The following is a 19,071-nucleotide window of genomic DNA, read 5'->3' as shown; positions in this document are numbered from 1 at the left end:
TCCTCCAGGATAATTTTGAAAAAAAAAGCAGTAAGATTAGACACCACTATTATGTTCCCAGTTTTAGGAGGGGAACTTTCAATATTTCCCTATTATGTACCATATTTGTAAGTTTTTAGTCAATGCTGTTTATTTGAGGAAGCTCTCTTCTGAGTCTTAGTCTGACGAGAGTTTTTTTAAAAAAAGAAATGGATACTAAATTTAGTCAATGCATTTTGGCAGTAACGAGATTATCATGTGGACTCTCCCTTCTTTCTCTATTAATACAGTGAATAACACTGACTGTGTTGCGTTCTGATGTACTAGATCCCTTTGGAAAGATTGAAAAGTTTTCTCCCCGCTCTAAGCTCTATATGGGAACAGCTGTTAGTCACCAGTCTCCTCTAGGAATAGTCCTTGGCTGAAGAGAGCTGTGTGACAAGATGACACTAAAATACAGAAGCAATTTGGTGTCTTATAGTATATTATAAAATTATAGTATATCTTTCTAATTGAATTGACATTTTACCATCATGAAATGCCTCATGTTATCTCAAGTGATGTTACTTGCCTTACATTTATTTTATCACTGATAATAGTACAGCTATATCAGCTTTCTTGTGGTGTTTGCATATTATATTTTTCTATTATTTTATATTTTCAAACTTTCTGTCATCTTATATTTCATGAGCCTCTCTTACAAGCAGAATATATTATGTGTTGATTAGTTGATGAAAATATTGTGACCAGAGACTTGGAGGAACCTAAACCTTTATTTCTGCCAGGAGTAAAGATTCAATATTTTCTAATTCAGTGTTTGCAGCAACTTTATGGAATCTAATTACCATGTATTCTGAATATGTGGATTCTGCTAGCTTCCCTTTGGGCTGATTCAATGTGCAAATGATTGGAAAACTTGAAATGCAGCTACAACATCATGAAGCAAAGACTAGACGTGTTGACAGTAAGGAGCTGCCCCATCCCCTGGTTCCACAAAGTAAACAGGAGATGCCTTTCATTCTCATAAATGGATATGCATTCCTTAGGTTATTTCCCTTGAAAATTCTACATCAGAAGGTAAGTGTTGTGCCCTCAAAAAGCTTGTGCTTCCAACGGTTTTCTCTATTAAGGAGTAAGTTTAACACAAACAGTAAGAGCTTAGTCTCTGGAGCCCAGGAAAGTTGGGCCTAGATGTGGTCACCACCCCTCCTGCCCCATGTGACCTTAGCTAATACTTCATCTCTCTGATCCTCATTTCCTGAGGACAATAAAAGGATCTACTGCACAGTCTTGTCAGGACACCCAACTTATGAACTTCACTTGTTCATAACAACAGTGATTCAACTCTTATGGGACTCAGCACACAGTAAGTGCTTGATATTTGTTGGTTGCTATTTCCTCATTGTTGGAAACTTAAATTTCATTTTCCCAAAGAATGATACAAGTAAAAGTTTGAAAGAAGAGGGATAGGATTCAAGAAAAGATCCATACAGTCCCTTATATGGGTCCCTTTTTACTTCTCCACTCCTGTGTCCCCAGCATTGCTCCCAGAAGCCCTGGGAACTCTTGTTCTGACATACCACATTCAAATCCTCGCCCAGCCTTGGTTTGTGTATCCTTTCCTGGACAAAGAACAAGGCAAGATTAGGGGCTGGGAATGGGGTAAAGAGAAGAAGAGGCAGTTCCTACTCTAACTGGTTCTATTGGGCCAGAGCTTGCTCTCAATCTCTCCTCTCTATTCCCCTTCCTGCCACAACATGTTCCTGGGATCAACTTTAAAGTGACAGCCTGACTACTTTCTTAGAGAATATATATCCCTGGTGATGAATCTAGACCTTAGCTTTTGATCATCATCACAAAGTATGTCCAAGCTGGATGATCTTAATAATCACCTAGACAGAAGGTGGTAAGCACCTGACACATGTTACCATGCTATTTTCCTACACCCTGGGGCACACTATTCTCCACAGGGGACCAATGGATCTCATCACAGCCCTGTGGAAAGTGGGTCAGTGAGAGGACTGGGCTTAGGGTTCAGCTCTCAGCTCTTGGTCCAGGGCTCACTTCATTCTCTAGAAGCTTCCACTCACATGACATGATTTCTGTGGATCACTGAAAATCTCAAAGACTCTCAGCATGAAACAGAAGGAAGACTTCTGGAAGCACTGGAGTCTGAATGCTAATCTTTGAATACCCATTTTGCTACATCCTAGGCATATTACTGGGCACGTTACTTCACCTTTCTGAGACTGTCTTTTCTCATCTGGATAAGGTGAGCAAAAGATATTTTAAGGATGATAAATAAAGAATTTTGCATTTTTTCTGGCATACAGTAAAGCACTAAAAAATGATAGCTTGCTTTTCTGCTGTTCTTGTGGCTCAGATTACTGTCAGAATCATTCTTGGGATATTCACCCAACTTGATACTGTTTGTTTATTTGGAATTCCAAGCAAACAAATGAATCAGACAGTTCACCAGTGGGAGTCTGCATGAGCCTACTCACCAAATCAATTATGCCAATGTTATTCCAGCCTTGCATTATAGGAAGAAAAGAGATAAACATGGGGATGACCCAGCAGCCTCCCAGCATTAATGTGATGCGCAGAGGTGTCATCTTGTTCCTATAGACCAAAGGCTGGCAGCAGATGGCATAGTACCTGGAGAGAGAATGGGGGTAGGTGCCAAGGGAGAGGAGAAATGAGAGGGAGAAGGAGGGAGAATAATTGATGAGAGAGAAGAGGGGAGGAGGAATGGGGAGAGGAAGGAGATATGAAGAGGAAATATTGGAAAGAGAAAAATTGGAGGGAAAGTAGATAATAAAAATAAGAAAGAAAGGAGAAATAATGGGGAGAAGGGGGAGAGTGGGTAGCAGAGGAAGGGAAGGAGAAAGGGGAGAGAAGAGAAAGAAGAACAGAGGAAAGAAAAAAGCAATTATACAACAAAATATTACACTGGCCGATGAATTTCTGTTAATATAAACATACATGTTAGATCACCCCTGAGAACTATTGCCTAGAGTCAGCCCCATATCCCTCACCCTCTTCCAGTGCCTGAGAAGCTGCACACACAGCTGAGGATCTGCTCTGTCTCAGGCACAGCTCCAACACTACCCTTGTGCCTGGGCATTTTGGGGGCTTCAGTCCAGCCCTCTGGGCCTCAGTGTCCAGACATCTGTGGTCCTCTTTGGTAACAACCTAAGGTGGCCCGACATCTGAGCTCTAAGATCTGTGTCTCAGATTTGTTCCCTTCCTCTTGATCATCCTCTTATACTAAAGGGATGCTCTAAGTCAGTGTTACATTGTGGTCTAGGGATTCCACCCTGTTCCCCTACATCAGACTCTTACCTGAGGAGACCTATTTAAAATACAGATACCAAGGATCTCCTGAATCAGAGCCTATTGAGGAAGGACCTGGAGTTTGCACTTTGACAAGCAGAAGCCATTGCTTCTATTTAGCTAAGTATGCCAGTCCCTCGTTCTCAGCACATACACTTCCTGACTGACTTGTTGTTGGTTAGGGCCAAGTGACTAATCTGGTCAGTGAGTGGTGAACAGAACTGACATATACTTCTGGGCTGGACCACTTTGTTGTATCTCTAAGGATGCCAACTTTCAAATGTTTTCTGTTTCATCATTTCCTGCTGTCTGATAGAGACTACCTCATCCCCATTTATCAGGGTCTGCTCTTTCTCACAGGACTCATTGTTCGTCTTTGAGTCCATGTTCTGTTTACCATACTGATTTTACTCTTCCAGACAGAGATGCAACCTGCCCCACTCAGTGACCAAGTCTCTAACTCCCAGGCTGTTCCTTGCCTGTTATTCGAGACTTGGAGATCACCACTTCCATTCCAGGCAGTTCACAGAATGGGGCAACAGGCAAAACATCACAGTAGGTCTATCAGCTATTCATTTTTGCAAGATTCTGAAGATTACATGCAAAAAGACAGCCTGGAGACTAAGTCTATTCTTTAAGGCTTTGTACCATTCAATGATGAGCCACCCCCTTATGCCCCTCATTTTAGGTAGTTCACTTTGTTAATTTTTTCCACCTCTTCTTTTCTTTTCTTAATTCCAAGCATAACTACTATAACAATGGCTGTATTTTTTGAAGAGGTGGTGGTGGGACGAGTTGGAGGGGGTGGAATGAGAAGGAGAGCTCAATGTTAAAGCATGAGAAGTGGGTGCCTTGGGAGGTGGGGGGAGTTATACTTTCCCTTCTAAGACACCAAGGAACAACTAGCTGGCCACACTGTGCTTCCTGTGGCCAGACTGAAACAGACTGCAAGGAACAGCAGACCAAAGAATGGAAGAGGGGATTAGTCAGGAATTCATTTTTTCTCTCTATAAAACTGACATCGTAGCCAACTCTAAATATAACTCAGTAATGGAAAGAATGATGGTTATCTGGAATTTCCTCCATGTTGTCTACTTTTAAGAAAGGCCAGTTATATCAGAATGGCCAATTTTACTGAATGGATACACTGATAATCATCAGAGGTTTATTGTTAACATGAAGATGATGAATTAGGTAGGTAGATATATATAACAAATTTTCCCCCGCCTCTTTCCTGCTAGAGGACCTGGATTAGACATTTGGCTGTGTCCATTAGCACCCTGCTTCTTTTTTCTTGGCAATAGCATCCCAAATCTTTGGGGAATTATCTCTGGTTTGTTGATGTAGTAGTGTTGGGAAAGCAAATGATGAGACTCTGACATTTCCAGCCAAGGAATCACCCAATCAGACAGTCTTCTGGGACTCCAGATGTCAGGCAGAATGACACAAAGATGTGAAAGGCAGGGCAGGTGCCCCTATTCCTGTAGCAACCTCCTGGTAGGGCTGGGAGTAGCCCCTTTCCTTGGGTCTTTGGGAAGCCATACTCTCTTGACCCTTCAGTTGCTCATTCTGTAGCTTGTACTTTAATTTAATAAGCCGTGTCATATCTCCCCAATGACTTCCCTTTGTGCTTAAGTTGATATTACGGGTGGAACTGTGCCAGCCTCTTCCAAAAGATATGTTGAAGTCCTAAACCTTGGTACCTTGGAAGGCAACTTCATTTGGGAATGGGATATTCACAGAGATAATCAAACTAAAATGAGGTCACTAGAGTGGGCCTTCCTCTAATAGGACTGACCTCCTCCTGAAAAGGGAAAGTGGGCACAGAGGCAGACATGCCCAGGGAGATGGCTTTGTGAGGACAGGGGCCTGAAATGATATATCCACAGGCCAAAAACCACAAAAGATTGCGAACAAACCACCGGGAGCTAGGAAGAGGCAGTTTATGGATTCAAATTCTTACCAAGGCCTTGGTGCCCTTGACGTAGTAGCCCTAAGTCAGCCACCTTGTATCCTTCTCATATCTTGTCTCATACCTTTCCAATTTTTGCTTTCCAGAAAAGAACCTAGAAAAATATCCTTCTGAAGGCTACATTCAAGAATCAAAATAAAGTAGATGAAAATAAATATTATTGAATAAAATGATTAATAAAAATTAAGTTCTAGTCCTAACTAATGGAATGTCATTAAAAATTCTAACTGTTGTCTATAAATTCAGGACCAGATAGAAATCTGATGATTTGTATCTATCATGGTTTTTTAAAATTCTTATATTTGGATTATATTACACCTGCAAATAACTAAATTTTGATCCTACCATGAACTTCCTCCAAAACATATGTCCAACACCATAAGACAGAAGTAGCTAGTTAAAATTTCAAGTTCTTTGGAGGCCAGGCAATGTACCCTGACTGAGTTAATAATAATAGCTCCTATCCATTTACTTAGCAAGGATTCTACCTGTGTGACCTTTTTCAATCCTCACTACCACTTTTGAAACAGGAACTATAATGTACCCATTTCACAGATCAGCAAACAGAAACACAGACTGTCATCATTTGCCCAAGGTCCCACAGGTAGTAAAAACCAGAACCAGCCCCAGCAGCCTGAATCAAGGGCCAGGATGTTAACCTCATTATATCTTTTGACTCTGCTACCTGTCCTAAATCCCCAAGGGGTTATTCTATTTCTTTACAAGCCACTTTAGGAAGAACCACAGGCTTTTGAACTGTGTGCTCTACTAAAGTAGCTGAATCACAACACATTGAAGAGAAAGGGATGTTTGTTCACAACCCAGGTGGATGGCATGCATAAATGAATGCAATTCTGCCAAATCTTGGGAAGAGACTTATCTACGGGGTCTGTTCCCTTGCTTTTCAATGGACATTTACCATCCTTATTTAACTGGAAAACCTTTACAGAATGGCTAAATGAATGTTCAAATGGCAAGTGAGGTCCCAGATGGCCAGCATGATCTGAAATGTGCAAAGTCACTTCTTATGCAAAAGATTTCAAACTATTGCTTTATAAAACTCCATTCAAACTGCCTTTGGTAGACCAGCCACCAGCTTTCCCAACTGCAGCCAGGTGTCAATGTGTGATCAAATTGCCTCTAAGTGTCTCTGGGGACACAATTTACTTTGACAACTCTGAAGACAGTTGTTTATTTTAAGCTCCATGCTAATCTCTTCTTCACTCCTGCAATTAAGGAAAAGTCTTCCTCCTCACTTCCTGCCCTCCTACCACAGGGAAGGAGCAAGCTGAACAAGTTGGAATTCTAGACTTTGTGAATTGATGAGAGATTTTAGCTTTATGTCTTCACATCAGGGGGCCTTAGCCATCTATTAGCTCTATAGCATTAGGCTGTTACTTTACCTCTCCAAGATCCAGCTTCCTTATTGTAAAGCATGGGTCATTTTGCCTACTTCTTCAATTAACTAAGGGAACTGATGACATAACATGTTTAAAACTTAGGACATTCCTGGGACATAAAGCTTAATAAATAGCAGTTATTAATTACTCCCATTCCCTCTCACCTCTCATCTTTTACATACAGGGTGGGACAAAAGCAGGTTTACAATTGTTCATATGAAAAAAATAATATAATAATTAATAAATAATAATACAAAAATAAACTTTGCAGACTCACAAATGTAAACCTACTTTTGCCCCATCCTGTATATTTGTTTTATACATATCGTAAATAGATTCAAATACAGTTTGTTTGCTTTTTTAAAGATTTTATTCATTTATTTTTAAAGGGAGGGTAAGGGAGGGAGAAAGACAGGGTGCGAAACATCAATGTGTGATTTCTTCTCAAGCATCCCTTGCTGGTGACCTGGCCCACAACCCAGGCATGTGCCCTGACTGGGAATCAAACAACTGACCCTTTGGTTCACGGGGCAGCACTCAATCTACTGAGCCACACCAGCCAGGGCTGAAATACATTTTGGAACCAGGGACTTTTAAACTATTTAACAAATAAAATAGAAGTCTCTCAGTTCAACATCTCTGCCAGTAGTTGATTATAAGAAACAAAGGTGAACGAATTGATCTCTAAAGAAGAACAGAGGCATCGAGACCACACTGACTGCCTGTAATGGAGCTGATTACCTGCAGCATCCTCTCAAGAACATAATCCAGGCCCAGCCCTCCTTCCTGAAATGGATGAAGGTGGCCTCCTGGATGATCACTGAGACCAAATCTCTAATCAGGGTCAGATAATGAAAGACATGGCAACCACAGAAGAGAAGAGATGAAATAGCAGTCGGCTGTTAAAACCCAAGGATTGGAATGAAAGCAGGAAAACAGAAACGTTTCACTGGATTCATTTTTCCACAACTCCTAATTCATAAAGCACAGCAAATGGTCTTTAAAATTTAGGACCAAGGGGATGAAGAGCTCTACTCAATTGCTACACATATGAGTTACAAGGGGGCTTTGCCTTAAGCAAGAAAATCAGTAGGTTCTAGTCCCAGCTCCTTCCAACTTTGGGGCAAATCAATTGGTGTCTGTTTTCCCTGTATAAAAGGGGAATTAATTATATCTGAGTTTTTATAAGAGGCTGTCACTGTGATTGATTAAAGGTGGCCACATATTATCTGATGGGGCCATCCACCCAGAGATGGGGAGTCTGCTCCACCTTTTCTCTTGGGTCCAGGATGCCCCAAGACCTCTGTGATCAACAGAGAGCATCAGAAGTGCTATGTGTCACTCCCAGGCTTATTTATCAAGAGGACTGTTGGTTTCTTGAACCCATAAGTGATTGTACAAAAATGCCTAACATGTATGAAACATGAGATCACATATAGAGACCTGGGACCACATGGAGAGGGGCCCAGTTGAACTCAGCTTTCCAGATGATCCTACCCAGGCACCATGTGTGTGATGCCCCGCCTTGGACATTCCAGGCCAGGCCAGCCTCCAGCTAAACACAACCAAGTGACTTCAACCAAGCACATATTCCTGAGGCACAAAATTGTGAGACTTAATAATAATGCATTGTTGTCCAAGTCATTAAGTTTGGGGGTAGATGTTATATGGCCACAGACAAATATACCATGGGTAAACAGGTGATACATAGCCTAGGATAATTGTGGGGTTCACTGGCTGGGTACCAGTTCCCCTCCTAGCAGGTGATCCAGCCAAGCACTGTTCCAGAGCTCTGAGAAAGAGATTGGTCTTTCTGCTCTTAGGTTTTGTTACATTTTAGTTCTTTGAGGAGGTGGAGAAGAGAGAAAAGCAGCAGTAGCTTCAAGAAGAAAAAAAAACCCACCCAAAACAAAGGCCTTTTGCTTTGGTTTCCAACAAGCTCAGCAAGCTGTCAGTCCTTTGGAGACTCGATAAAGAAGACCCCATCCCCGACCCAGTACAGGGATATTTGCAAGGAGACAGGGATAGGAAGGGAGGCTGAGAATATAGCCAAAAATGGAGGGAGAACTTCAGGTTTCAGGAAGGAAAAATGACAGGGGTGGGGAATAGGGAGAGACTCCTTTCTGTAAAGATCTGGAGGACATTAGACAGAGCCTTTGCAGGAATCACAGTCCCATATGCAATCTGCAGATTTAATATCTACTATGTTCCTCTCTGTTAAATATTCCTCTGTGCCATCCTGATAAGAAAACTTGCAAGAAGGGGAGTACCAGCTGTCTGGAAAAGTGCCCTACTGAGTTATCACAGACAAAGGAAAAAGGATAATCTGCCAAAAATGTCACCTGAAAACATTTTGGCAGGGCTAACTGGATACACACAAAGGTCAGAAAGATATACCTTATGACATATATGGGCCGAGCAGTCTACAGCAGACACTGGATGGCTGCCCCATGGTCCTTTCCAGACTCAGCTCAACAGTCACATCTCCTGGAAAGTTCTTTCTGGCCCCCAAAGGTGCAGGAAGAGACTTTTTTCTGTCAGAGATCTGAACTGGTTCCCCAGCTCTACCCTGGTTTTTTAGAGTACCTTGTATATATATATACATCTGTGATACAGCATTTCTCTCACTGTGTTGTGTCTGTTCATTTTCTTCTCTGAGACTACAACTACTCCTGTTCCTAGTGCACACACCACCCATTTACTGAGGGGATTATGTGTCGGGAAGCACATTCTGTGTTATATCTAATTTCTTATAACAACCTTGCAAGGCGGCTGTCACCACCCACATTTTCAACACGAGAATACTCAGGCCCAGAGAATTGAGTCCACTTGCCCAATATCACACAGCCAGAATACTGAAGAATTGAGACTTAAACCTACATGTGCTGAAGCCCAAGCCCTCATCATGCTAGTACCTGGGCAAGACTAGGCAAAAGCTTCACTGCCAGGACAAGGAAGGAAAATATGCAGTGTCCTATAAACTTTGTAAGCTGAGGACACATAGAAAGACATACTTAAAGATGAATTTGAGCCCTGGCTGGTGTGGCTCAGTGGATTAAGCATAGGCCTGTGAGCCAAACAACCACAGTTCAACTCCCAATCAGGATTGCAGGCCAGTTTCCAGCAGGGGACACACAAAAGGCAGCCAAACATTGATATTTCTCTCCCTCTCTCCTTCCCTTCCCCTCTAAGAATAAATAAATAAAATCTTTTTTAAAAAAAGATGAATTTGAGAGATAGTAACTAAGGAGCCACTGAAATAATCCAGAAATAGGATAGGGAAAAAAAGCAAGAGAAGAAGATGGATTTGGAAGATATTTATGAAAATGCAGCTATGATTTGTCATCCAGCTAGTTACATAGCTCAGTAAAAGTTGACCCCAAGGAATTACATTTAAGTGACAAATACATGCACCTTTGATGTAAAAAGTAGAAGAGGACATTAGTTTATAATAGAAATTTCCATAGTTGGAGCACTTCAGGCTTGAGAAAATAGGAAGATGCTTAAGGCAAGATGTTGAATAGACTGTTCAACAGCGTCCAGAGAACTCCAGGGCCTGTATGGGATAAGATTGCAGTAGAGACAAGAGCAGAGGGGCAAATGAAGCCAGATGATGGGTGTCTCTCCAAGAAGAGACACCTAGGGCTGGAAAGCTGAGGGTCTCACCTTGAAGGACACACTTATGGAGCAGGAAGTTCAACATAACTCTCGGTATCTGGGGAGGCACCCACAACAGCCACTAGGAATTTACATTTGGAAAGGAAAATAATAATGTCATAATACTCATGGCTAGCATTTACTGAATGCTTACTAGGTGCCATGCACTGGTTTATGTTCATTGCATGCACTCAGTAATCTAACCTTCCCAAACTCTAAATGCAACATACTATAATTAACATAGTTTTACTAATGGGAAGCTAAAACCCAGAAGATTTTAGTAACTTGTCCCAAATCACACAACTGATAACTGGTCAACTTGGCACTGAATCCAGGCAGTCTAACACTAGCACCTCAGGCCTCATTTTAACCACTTGCTATATAGTTTTCCTGAAGGGTCAGAAAAACTAACACCAAAGTTATAGCAAACAACCACAAGTCACCTGTCTAAATATGTGAAAAGCAGCTACTGTGGGCCTGTAAGGAGAACACAAGAATGAAAGAGACAAAAGCTGATTGTCAAGGAGATGACAGTCTGGGGTGGTACAGACAAATAAACCAATTGCTAAAATGAGGGATAATTTCTATGCTTGTATTTAACATTCTATGGGAGCTCAGAGGAAGAAACAACAAATCTTCTTTGGGAATGAAGCCTGGCCAGTGGGTGGAGAAGGTGACACTTTTTATCTGAGTATTGAAGAAGCGTGTAATGTTCACCAGGAAAAAGAAAGAAACTCAAGACACAGGAAGCAACACAGAGTTATGAGGAAGTACATCATACATAGGAAGTGATAGCAGACTGTTGTCATTGGGATCTGAGATGGGAAAGAAGACTGTAGACACCTTGGCAACAGCACTGAAAGACAAGGTCAGGGTTTAGCCTGTAGCTGATCATGTGCCACTAAAAAAACCTCTGTGGCTTCACACATGCTGTTTTCTGGAACTGTCATTCCCCACACCTCACCTACCGACATCTACATTGTCCACAGATCCCAGCTTCAGTATCGCTTCTTCTGAGAGCCAACCCTGCATTGGAGGCCACATGCTCCAACTTCTTCTTATTCTATTCCAATGGCCCCCAATTTTACTGTAATTGCCTATTAACTGTCTATATTCTCCATTAGACTAAAATCCCTTTGACTCAGAGGTTTTTCTAATTGTTCACAACTGTACTTCCTCAGCTCCTGGCAATTAGTAGGCACTCAACAAATATTTGATGAAATGAATATAAAAGTAAGATTCACTTTCCCTGGCATGAAATTCAACCTGGCAAAAATCATTGTGGTGTACAAAGCATGAACCTGCCCTCAAGGACCAGGTGAGAAGGAGAAAAGTACACCATGTGTTCCTTGCAGAAATGCATCTCAGTCCTGTTGGGAGAACAAATGTTATTGTGTGACATAAGTTCACAATGGAAAACACTTTTCATTTACACAAAATTGTGTTGTGCTCCAGGGATCTCATTAAGAAATGCAGAGACACTTAATTCCAGAATGGGATAGAATGTGCAACCTTAGAGTCAGAATTGTATGTTTTACAAAGTCAATCTGCTTTCAAAGAAAATCTGTGAAGGAGAAAGCACTGGAGGATTTTTGCAGTTAAAACACATCAAGATTCTGGGCTGCCAAGAGGAAGGGTGACAGTTCAGATAGATGGACATGTCAAAGAGAAAGCCTTGCAATGATATAGAGAACACCATCCTCAGTGAGCTGAAATAGGTTTTTTAAATGGAATTGCACTGAATGGCTAATGTAGAACAAAGTGCCCCAGACAAAGAGGACCAAAACGGTTAATTCTGCAGACTATGTCACATGAAGCCAGCGAAGGGTCTAGTGATGTTTAAACCAGTATAACCAAGACTTGGGGATGACACATCTCTCTATATTTTTGTGGACGCTTCATAAGGATACATGTAGGTCCTTTAGCCAGCCTAAGAGAAGTTGATGCCTATTCTTGTCTGTCCAACAGCTCTCTTTCCAGTAAGAACTGCCATTCGCCAGTGCTATATGTTGTGGGAAAGCCCACAGTCAAGGTGTCTCATATCTGCCAAGCAACTGAATGTGTCATCCCCACACCACAATGATTGGTCAAGGGAAGAGTGTTTGACTCCAGCAAAGCCAAACAAAGTTCTTCCAAACAAAGAGAAAGAGCATTTTGGTTTCTCTTCCAGTGGACTTAAGAGTTAAGGATGGTTTAAGACTCATGTTGCTTGAGACAAAGGGAGAGAGCTAAACTAGATGACATTGTTCAAATCCTAGCCACACCTGAAGCTAGACTTTTGAGCTAATTGAGCCAATCAATTTATTTTCTGTAACATGCTGCTGAAAAATACCTTACTAATATAGGATTTGAAAGGCAAGTTGGTTAAGAACACTACAGTCAGGCAATTCATTGGGGTATATACAGGGAAAGCCCTCTTCAAAGGCTAATTTAAAACATAAGTCCATTTGGGTAAGCTAAAAATATATTCATATAACAAGTCTGCTTACTACACATAAAATAAGTGGAATTTACAGGGAGCTACTATTTACAGTCACTACCTTAGGGTGTATAGCTGTGGAGGCAGTGAGAAAGAATTGGGGATGCTTTTATGTTTTACTTGTAAAATAATGATGTTTTGTACATGTTCAGATATTATATTCTTAGAAAACAGTAATGATTAGAAAAGACATTGTTGGAACAGATCAAACCCAAGGTCATGGAGATGGGTGTGAAGGTCCAAGGAGGGGGAATTTGCTGATAGGTGGGGGTGAGGGCTCCCTGGGTTGGGTAGGGGAGCTGGGGGGAGTGCAATATAGGGCATCCTATGAGAAAGCAGAGAGAACACATGTCTCAGAAGGATTTTTGCATTCCTGGTAATGCTCTGGCTTCAGAGGGAACACCCAACACTGGAGCCAGAATGTTCTCCATCAGTGAGGAATGCGCTGGCCCAGGAGCACTCTCTGAGCTAAAAGGTCACTGTGGATACTCTTGCATTCAAGAAGTGTTAACTTCCAGCAAAGAAAAATTTTCAGCTTAAAACATATAGTTCTGAAATTAGTAAAAGTGAAGCTATTTCTATCTCCAATCCAACTGACCATCCAGTCTGGACAGCACCACCCCTAGTGCCGACCCCACATAACCATCACTCATATGTACCAGATAGAAACATCTACATATTTATTTCATCAAAGTGGTATTATTTTAAACATTTAAGTCTGAAACTAGCTTTCCTTTGTTCTCACACAACACACCAGGAATATCTTTTTAGACAATACGCAAAGCCATTCCTCATGATTTTTAATAGCTGCATTAGAATATTCCACTTTTAAAACAACCACTTGGTTTTCATTCACTACAGAACCTTAGCTTTAAAATAAGCAATGGGGATCTTCTGGGCAAGACGGAGGTGTAGGCAGACACACTGTGCCTCCCCACACAACCAAAAGGACAACAACAATTTAAAAACAAAAAACAACCAGAACTGACAGAAAAATGAACTGTATGGAAGTCTGACAATCAAGAAATAAAAGAAGAAACATCCATCCAGACCAGTAGGAGGGGTGGAGTCAGGCAGCTGGGGCAGAGCAGCCAAGTGGTGGCTGGTGGACTCAGCGAGGTGGTAGATTGTGGAGGGGTGCAGCATGCAAGAAGGCTGGTGGACCTCGCAGTCCCACATTTGTGCGCAGATAAGCCAGGTGAAACTGGGGAGCAGGATGGGCTGTACAACCCAGGGCCCCAGCTTGAGGAAATAAAGCCTCAAGCCACTGATTGAGAATACCTGTGGAGACTGAAGTGCTGGGAGAAACTCTCAGCCTCACAGGAGAGTTCCTTGGAGAGACCTACCGGGTCCTAGAATGTACACAAACCCACCCACCTGGGAATCAGCACCAGAAGGGCCCAATTTGCTTGGGGGAAGCAGGGGAAGTGACTGAAATCTGGCAGAGAATGAAGTGCCATTGTTTCCTCTTGGACTCCTGCCCTACATAAAATGTCACAATGCAGCCACGTGGGTTGCCCCACCTTGGTTAACACCTAAGACTCCACCCCTCACTATGTAACAGGCATGTCAAGACAAAAAAAAAGGTCCAAACAAAAGAACAGATCAAAGCTCCAGAAAAAAATACAACTAAGCAACAAAGAGGTAGCCAACCTATCAGATGCATAGTTCAAAATACTGGTAATCAGGGTGCTCACAGAATTGGTTGAATTTGGTCACAAATTAGATGAAAAAATGAGGGCTACACTAAGTGAAATAAGGGAAAATGTACAGGGAACCAATAGTGATGGGAAGGAAACTGGGACTCAAATTATTGGTGTGGACCAGAGGGAATAAAGAAACATCCAATCAGAAAAGAATGAAGAAACAAGAATTCAAAAAAATGAGGAGAGGCTTAGGAACCTCCAGGACATCTTTAAATGTCCCAACATTCGAATTATGGGGGTACCAGAAGGAGAATAGGAAGAGCAACAAGTGCAAAAGTTCTGAGTAAAGCATAAAGGAGAACTTTCTCAATCTGGCAAAGAAAATAGACTTCCAGGAAGTCCAGGAAGCTCAGAGAGTCCCAAAGAAGTTGGACCCAAGGAAGCACACACCAAGGCACATCATAATTACATTAGCCAAGATTAAAATGAAGGAGAGAATCCTAGAAGCAGCAAGAGATAAGGGGACAGTCACCTACAAAGGAGTTCCCATCAGACTGTCAGCTGATTACTCAAAGGAGATCTTGCAGGAAAGATGGGGCTGGAAAGAAGTATTCCAAGTCATGAAAGGCAAGGACCTACATCCAAGATTGCTCTATCCAGCAAAGCTTTCATTTAGAATGGAAGGACAGATAAAGTACTTCTTAGATAAGGTCAAGTTCAAGGAGTTCATCATCACCAAGCCCTTATTACACAAAATATTAAAGGGATTTATCTAAAAAAAAGAAGATAAAAACATGTATAGTAAAATGACAGCAAACTCATAATTATTAAAAACCACACCTAAAACAAACAAAGAAAAACTAAACAAACAACTAGAACAGGACCAGAACTACAGAACCACAGAACCACAGAAATGGAGATCACATGGAGGGTTATCAAGAGGGGAGTGGGAGGGGGAGAGAGGGGGAAAAGGTACAGAGAATAAGTAGCATAGATGGTAGGTAGAAAATAGACAGGGGGAAAGCAAGAGTAGTGTGGGAAATGTAGAAGCCAAAGAACTTATATGTATGACACATGGACATAAACTAAGGGGGGGGGGGTGTGGGTGGGAGGGGATGTGGAGGGGAGTGAAGGGGGAAAGTGGGACAACTGTAATAGCATAATCAATAAAATATACTAAAATAAATAATAAAAATAAAATAAGCAATGGTACTTTATGCCTTAATGCAGTTTTGACCTCTCATGACCCATGCTATGGAATAAATGAGTTTTAATTATGCTTTAGAAGTTACTTTTAATGAGGCAATAGCTTTCATTAATAGGATTCAATTCTCAAAACACCCAGAATACCGTGGATGGAGAATGGCCATTGGGGAAAAGTTGTTTCATAATGTTCTACTTTGATCTAGGGGTCTGCCATCTGTGTGGAATTAGGAATCACAGGAAGCATTCTTGCTCAACAGGTACTACCCCTTATGAGTCATCTCCACAGATTCACAGCAGCTCTAGAGAGGAGGACAAGACACCTTGCCAGGAGTCCCAAGAAGAATGATGGCATTGCACCTCACTGAGACATTTACTCTGTGCTTTGCCCCAGCCTGGCCCAGCCCACCTGTTATGGGAGGGACACAGCCAAAACAGAGCTAGGTGATAAATACAATCATACTCTACCAGGCTAAAATTGTTGCCCTGCAATGTCCAGGGTGTACCTTCTAGCCCAATGAAATACCACTCTTGGGACAGGGAAACAACTGGCAAGTGACACAGACTCACTGAGAAAAACAAAACCATTTGACTCCATTTTACTCCTGGCATTGGAGTGTTTGATGTTCCCTATCAAAGAAGAAAATGAAATTATTGGCATCATTATTCAAAAAGAGAATATGCTGAACATTCCAGTTGTCCAACAATGTTTACCAAATACCTAAATCAGTACTTACATAATTACTGGTTAATGTCAATCTCCCCCATTAAAAGGTAGGTCCCATTAGGGCAGGGACCTTGTCTTTATTCACATGCTTGTGCTTTCTCCCACTGGGAGAGGCAGAGACATTTAAGAAAAATTAAGTGTAGTTTTAATGATAAGGTCTCCAGGGAGAATGGATTTGATGGGGTCAGAGAGGGCTTCTATAGGCCAGAGAGGATTGTGCTAAGATCTAAAAGGCACACAGGAGAGGAGGGGAAAGTTCCTTTCTCAAAGGAACTTTCCAAGCAGAGAGAGGAGCCAAGGTCTTGAGATGGCTGAGCACAGAGCACTGGAAAGGGAAAAAAGAAGGCAAGGTAGCTGCAGCCAGAAAGAAAGGCTGGCAAAAAAGCATGAAATGAGGCTGGGATGTAGGGAAGAGCACAAACCCCTACAGACCAAGGAGTTTGGTATTGATCTCCAATGTAATGAGTAGCCACTGAACAGTTTTCAGCAACAGAAAGACAGGATCAGAGTTGCATTTTTCAAAGATGGCTGTGAGGGCTTGTGAGAGGCAAGTGTCTTGGAAGGGCATAAAATAGATGTTGAGGAACAAGCAGAAGGTTCTGCAGTGACTCCCATGGAAGATGGTGTTAGAGTGGACTAGGATGATAGAGATGGGGAGAAACAGACTGGGTTCTGTTTAGGAAGGAAAACTAATAGGACTTATTATTTAAATGTAGGGGATAAAGTAAAAGCACATTAAGGATAACTATCCAGTTTCTGAATGATGCAGCTGCTAGAGCTATTCACTGAGAAGAAGGTCCAAGTTTGGCAAGAAAGATGGTGAGTTTCATGGATAGTTAAGAGAAACTGAAATTGACATCCACTAACATTGAGTGCTCTGCCAGCTGGGCCAATGCTATGCCTTGAACTCATCATCTAACTTACTCCTAACTGCAACCTTACAAAATAGGTGTCATTGCCCCTGTTTTTAGAGATGAGAAAACTGAGTCTCAGAAAGGCTTGACAAACTTATCACCAATCTCAGAGCTAAACATGGGCAGATCTGGGATTTGAACCAAATCTTGAGTTCTGAAGCAGATGGTTCTTAATGACCAGCCCATACTGCTTCGTGACAACTCAGGAAAAATTTCATGATTTCAAAAGTACTTGACAGTTAATATAGAACTCTAAAGTGAAATCTATATAGGAAACCTTTAGCCCTTCTGTCAGAGCTGCCCAGAGTGAACTCCACATCAGAAAGAGATTCTACTCTTCCCTCCATTCTTCACTCTCTACCTGGCTCATTTTCTTCCCCTGGCTTCTGCCCAAACCTCAAGGCCACCTCCAGTTGCCCTGATCCCTCAGCTTTGCCTTCTCCAAGTGTATTTGAGCAGTGATCACATGCAGGCTACCCTGGAGGATGTCTATGTGTTTTCTACTTCCTTATCTTGTATTTTTTTCTGATGTGAACTTTCACACAGTGTATACCAACTGTCATAAGAAGTCATTCATGTAATGAAATCAGATTATTATAAACAAGCTAATAAACATAAATGTCAAACTGTGACACACTATTTAGCTAGTCTAGCTGTCAACCAACCGTTCAGTTTTATCAACGTCATTATCTCCAGTTATAGATGGAATCTCATTATACATGCATTTAACTTAAGCATATTCAACTACAAGTTCCTGCAGAGGGAGAAAAATGAGAGAGAGAGAGGAGAGCAAGCACACTTTATATAACCTAGACTGTCACGCCTGCCATTCCAATCACTGAGCACTTGTCCCATTGGGATGGCTATGGATCTGCTGTTCCACCAGCTGGACTCAGTCCCTAAGGACTTCTCAGAGTGTGAGTAATTCTCTGGGAGACTCGGATTTTAGTGTTGAAAGGCACACATTTTAGATATACTACAGTCTTTGATTTTAGTCAACAATTTTCCTGTTCCTCAATGAAAGAAACAGTCACCTATCCCAAGACAGGAGGAAAAACTGGTCTGTTGGACTCTCAAGAGACAGTGAGAGATTGTCCCTGGTAATTCTGATAATGTGATTTGCACACCAGACTTTCCTTTGAGAATCAACCCCTAAGATATGGCAGTGCTGGCTGCATATGTTCGGCTAATCTTCTGACTTTTGAATTGCATTATTCCTTTACTGTTAGATACACAGGAGCTAGAATTAGTCAACAAAAAGTACTGATACAACTAAAATACCTACATCTCCACAGATGAGGCAAAGATGAAAATCATTAGGCTTCCTGAAGCCAAATGTGAAGAAAAAGAACAAAATTATACAACAGAATACAATGCTAGCCCTGGGTTTGGGGGGATTTTGTTATGATCTTTAACTTTCTGGAAAAAAGTCTCATAGTCACAGGGACATACCTAAATACACACCTAAAACTGTGATACAGCACACTTTCAAGAGAAGATCATGTTCAAACATAGAACCACCCCTGCTGCCTACCAGGCAGATGTATTAATTCTTGGCACTCAGCCCCCTCAGAACTTGATTCATGACACCAGTGTACAATTGTGAGCTCTACAGTAAACCCAATAGCTGGCACCTGTCTCTAATACATTGTAAGCCCCCTGCAGGCAAGGCCAAGACCTTCCTAAACTTTGTCTCCACAGGGCCTCCGAGAGTGCCCTCCACAAAGGCTGGAAAGTGAACGTACGTGAACAACCAGA

The 19,071-nt window shown here is 41.7% G+C and overlaps 1 protein-coding gene across 5 annotated transcripts in view; it reads right to left on the bottom strand.

Moving 5' to 3' along the window:
• HTR4 (5-hydroxytryptamine receptor 4) overlaps positions 1-19,071 on the bottom strand; it is a 148,694-nt gene that overhangs the window by 43,782 nt on the left and 85,841 nt on the right. For 3 of the 5 annotated variants that reach the window (XM_037044969.1, XM_037044968.1, XM_037044970.1), the window contains exons 5-6: positions 2,484-2,637; positions 1,560-1,601 (exon numbers count right to left, since the gene is read on the bottom strand). In XM_037044969.1, coding sequence (XP_036900864.1) covers positions 1,560-1,601; positions 2,484-2,637 — 196 coding nt within the window. The remainder of the gene's footprint in view (positions 1-1,559; positions 1,602-2,483; positions 2,638-19,071) is intronic. The other 2 variants (XM_037044971.1, XM_037044973.1) reach the window with 1 other exon arrangement.

This window comes from Sturnira hondurensis, unplaced genomic scaffold (assembly GCF_014824575.4).
Source record: "Sturnira hondurensis isolate 20B ecotype Veracruz unplaced genomic scaffold, ASM1482457v3 Scaffold0004152, whole genome shotgun sequence".
NCBI classification, from domain to species: Eukaryota; Metazoa; Chordata; class Mammalia; order Chiroptera; family Phyllostomidae; genus Sturnira; species Sturnira hondurensis.
This window is presented reverse-complemented; position numbering and strand designations above follow the sequence as displayed.